Source organism: Camelina sativa, chromosome 17 (assembly GCF_030686135.1).
Source record: "Camelina sativa cultivar CO46 ecotype springtype chromosome 17, ASM3068613v1".
NCBI classification, from domain to species: domain Eukaryota; kingdom Viridiplantae; phylum Streptophyta; class Magnoliopsida; order Brassicales; family Brassicaceae; genus Camelina; species Camelina sativa.
The window spans coordinates 16,050,646-16,055,463 of NC_141896.1; the positions used below are offsets into that span (position 1 = coordinate 16,050,646).

At 31.2% G+C, this 4,818-nt stretch overlaps 1 protein-coding gene across 1 annotated transcript; it reads left to right on the forward strand.

Moving 5' to 3' along the window:
* The first annotated feature begins 644 nt into the window (after positions 1–644).
* On the forward strand, positions 645–2,631 carry LOC147923846 (berberine bridge enzyme-like 8). The gene is made up of 2 exons (XM_087493992.1): positions 645–1,328; positions 1,580–2,631. The coding sequence occupies exons 1-2, from the start codon at positions 692–694 to the stop codon at positions 2,533–2,535; spliced, it is 1,593 nt and encodes a 530-aa protein (XP_087350118.1). The 5' UTR covers positions 645–691; the 3' UTR covers positions 2,536–2,631.
* Positions 2,632–4,818: the final 2,187 nt, after the last annotated feature.

Below are 4,818 nucleotides of genomic sequence, written 5' to 3' on the forward strand. Positions count from 1 at the left end.
TTCCGTATACATCTCTATCTTTCATTTTATCAGCAAATCCAACGAGAGTTATCTTTCTGTCTTTGTATAATTAGAGAGAAAAATACATTAGTACATTTCCGAATTTGATTTAACTGATTAGGTCGTTATCTGTCCTTACATACTCCTATATATTACAAGGTCGAATTATGTGTCACAGTTAATAAAAAAATAGATTATTTTTAATGAAAAAATTAACTGTTGCATATTCAGATAAATTAATATATGTCATTAAGTTGCATACTTGCATCCATAACTTCTCCATCACAATATTCATCTAAGAGAGCAAGCGCTAAACCATTACATAAAGTCAACGACTACTACCTAAAACATACTTGGCATTTGATTATTAATCTAGTCTAATAAAAGAAAAAAAACTATATTATAGATTAAATCATGTTAATTATATCTATTATTACTCTTTGACACATGTGGTTGTAATTGTGTATACACATTAATATTGTTTGAATTTTAAGTCTAGAATATATTGCGATCATCGCACTAAATAATCAAAATCTTTGGGACAACTTAAATCTACATTTGACTTTTCCTGGTCAAATATTTTGGCGTCATGCATGATCTTCTCTATTATAAATAACCCAAAATCGTCGACGACATTTATAAACTCAATCACTTGTTTTATTCTTTTCACTTCAACGTTCAATCTGTGGAAATGAAATATCCAGGTATGATATTGGTTCCTTTTCTATTCTTCGTCGTCTTCATATCGGAGCCAAGCTCATCACTAGCAAATTCGGAGACTTTCATACAATGCCTAACCTCAAAATCCGACCCCAAACATCCCATCTCCCCGGCCGTGTTCTTTGCCGGAAACCGCTCCTACTCCTCCGTACTAGAAGCTACCATTCGTAACCTCCGGTTCAACACATCCAACACTCCGAAACCCTTCCTCATAATCGCTGCAACACATGAAACCCACGTGCAAGCCGCGGTGACTTGTGGCAAACGTCACAACCTTCAGATGAAGATCAGAAGTGGAGGCCACGACTACGATGGCTTGTCATACGTTACGTACTCTGGCAAACCGTTCTTCGTCCTCGACATGTTTAATCTCCGTTCGGTTGATGTAGACACGGCGAGTAAAACAGCTTGGGTCCAAACCGGTGCCATCCTCGGAGAAGTGTACTACTATATATGGGAGAAGAGCAAAACCTTAGCTTATCCCGCTGGGATTTGTCCAACGGTTGGTGTCGGTGGCCATATTAGCGGCGGAGGTTATGGTAACATGATGAGAAAATACGGTCTCACCGTAGATAACACCATCGATGCAAGAATGGTCGACGTCAATGGTATAATCAACATCTTTAGCTTCATTATTTTATAGTATCAAACTATCAATACAGATTCTAAAATCAACCGAACTCATTCAAATATAGTTATTTTTGTTATACTCCGGTCAAGCTAAAATGAATAAGACAACACCTAAACACATTGGACATAATCATATTTTGTTTATTACATATATTTAGCTGAATAATTACAGGAATGTTTCTTATATATTTTCTGACTATATATTCCTTGTATATTTGAAAATTTCCAGGAAAAATATTGAATAGAAAATTAATGGGAGAAGATCTCTATTGGGCAATAAACGGAGGCGGGGGAGGTAGCTACGGAGTTGTTTTAGCCTACAAAATAAAGCTCGTGGAAGTCCCTGAAAACGTCACCGTCTTCAGAATCTCCCGGACGTTAGAGCAAAACGCGACAGAGATCGTTGACCGGTGGCAACAAGTCGCACCAGAGCTTCCCGACGAGCTCTTCATAAGAACGGTCATTGACGTTGTAAACGGCACCGTGTCATCACAAAAGACCGTCAGGGCAACATTCATAGCTATGTTTCTTGGAGACACAACTACGCTTCTGTCGATATTAAACCGGAGATTCCCAGAGTTAGGTTTGGTCCGGTCAGACTGTACCGAAACGAGCTGGATCCAATCTGTGCTATTCTGGACAAATATCCAAGTGGGTTCTTCGGAGAAACTTCTACTCGAGAGGAAACAACCCGTGAACTACCTCAAGAGGAAATCAGATTACGTACGTGAACCGATTTCAAGAACCGGTTTAGAATCGATTTGGAAGAAAATGATCGAGCTTGAAATTCCAACAATGGCTTTCAATCCATACGGCGGTGCGATGGCGAGGATTTCTTCAACAGTGACTCCGTTCCCATACAGAGCCGGGAACCTTTGGAAGATTCAGTATGCTGCGAATTGGAGAGAAGATAGGTTAACCGATCGGTACATGGAATTGACGAGGGAATTGTACCGGTTCATGACTCCTTTTGTTTCCAAGAACCCGAGACAATCGTTTTTTAATTATCGGGATGTTGATTTGGGGATCAATTCACACAATGGGAAAATAAATAGCTATGTTGAAGGTAAGCGTTACGGGATGAAATATTTCGCGGGAAATTTCGAGAGGTTGGTGAAGATTAAGACGAGAGTTGATAGTGGTAATTTCTTTAGGAATGAACAGAGTATTCCTGTTTTACCATAAGTGTATGCTTATTTGATTATTGGTTAGTGAAATTGGTTGTTGTATAATGATTATATGTTGTAAGTCTATTTGTCTTTAGTCATTATGATTTGATAATCTAATATATCAAAGGAGAAGTCGAGAGAGCTCATAGCCAATCTCACAAAAATTGACCTCCTTTGTCCTTAATGAAAAATACCCTTAAAAATATTTCGCGGAAGCTTTTCCTCTCTATTTAGGTTGCTAAAACGCACCACATTCATCCTCAGACTTAAGTTTTGCCATTAATGAGATTCAAAACTGTACCTTTTTACCCTTTTATAAGTTTTAAAAAAATTAAAAAACGAAAATTAAAAAAAAAAACTAAATTTGTTTTACAAAATCGAAAATCTAATATATTTACACAATATCTCTTTTTTAAAAAATGGAAGATAAATATTAGAATATATTACGAATATTTGTTTAAAGAAAATTTCTATTTTTAAAAATATTAAAATGGTAAAGATAATTATGACGATTTTCCTTCTAAGCTATATATATATAGAGGCTCAGCCAAAACAGTAGAAGTCGGATTCATAAAGCTAAACATATATTTTGAGAGTATAGTGTTTCTTTTGTATTATTTTGGTTCTAATGAATCAACTTTACTATTGTATGATTTTGATTTTTTTTTCATGTTGATGCACTATCCATATGCTTTGGTGCTTTGCATGATTAATTTTTATGCTGCTATAGTTTTAATTATTATGTTGAATCATATCAAAAGTTTTACTCATTTTATACTGTTTGGTTGTGTTTTAGGTGTACCTTCCATGGACCATGGATGTTTTTTGTATATCAAAAACAAGATTGGACGAACAAGTTGATGAAGAAAGAAAAAAAATCAAATCGGTAAAGTATTTTTAATAATTGTTTTTATTTGTTTTTTTTTATAGTGGTGATTGTTATTCAATTTTTTCTCTTGGTTAAACATGATCAGATTTTTATTCCATGATTTTTTATTCAACAAGCAAATGAGCAAACACATCTTTTGAAAATTTTATATGATTATTTGGATTCTATTTTTTATGCTTTTTTTTTTTGTAGTGGTTGTTTGGAAAGCAAGATCAAGCAATCATAGACAAAGTCTATGGATTCTCCATCTTTAAAAAATATAGTTCGTATTATTTTCTATATTTTGTTTTGTAGTTTAGTAATTTGAAATAAAATTTTATATGTAACCTAATAAATATTTTTATGTTTCAGTTGAATTCATGGATGATCATTGATCATAATTGTGGATCAACTGAATATAATGAAATTCAGGTATTAATTTTTGCTAATCTGAATCTTTATTTTTTAAAAATAATATTGTTGCTAATGTTTTTTTGTAATAATTATAGTTGCAGAAAAATTATGGTTGATTCTGTTCATAACAAATTTATGGTAATTTTCTAAAAACTTGGATTTCTTTCTGTTTACAAAATATTTAAATTATAATTCTATTTATAAGTAACCTATTACATAATTTTTTTTGTTTCAGTTGAATTCATGGATGATCATTGATCATAATTATGGATCTACAAAATTGAATATAATGAAATTCAAGTATTAATTTTTTGCTAACCAGAATCCTTAATTTTTTAAAATAATATTGTTGCTAATATTTTTTGTAATGATTATAGTTGCACAAAATTATGGTGGATTCTATTCATAAAAAAAATTATGGTAATTTTCTAAAAACTTTGATTTCTTTCTATTTACAAATTAATTAAATGTTTGTTATGACTAATATTTAATAAATTTTTGTGACTAATATTTCTTCATAAATATTTGTGACTAATATTCCTTCTTCCTCTTAAATTGATAGAAGGAAGAAGGAAGGAATATTAATTGGATTCGGGACTTTATATCTCAGAGATTTTCAAGAAGAAAAAGATTAAGGAAGATTAGGAAGAGTTTATTTTAACCATTTACAATTAATGTTTATTTGAAATTGCTTTAGATGGATAAATAATATATAATAAATAGTAAATTTCCTATTTTGTTTAATAAAAAAATTAGAAATCTAAATTTTATATCTCATTTAAAATTTAAAAGTAATAAAAAATAAATACTATAATATATTACAAATATTTCTTTGAGAATATCCCTGTTTTTTAAATTAGTAAATTTCTACAGACTTTTTGTTTCACTTTTAAAATTATTTTTCATTTAAAAACGAAAATTAGAAAAAAAAAACAGAAATCATTCATATCCAATTTTTTTTTTAAATGGAAAATAAATACTTAAATCTTTTGTAAATATTTGTTTCAAGAAAATTTA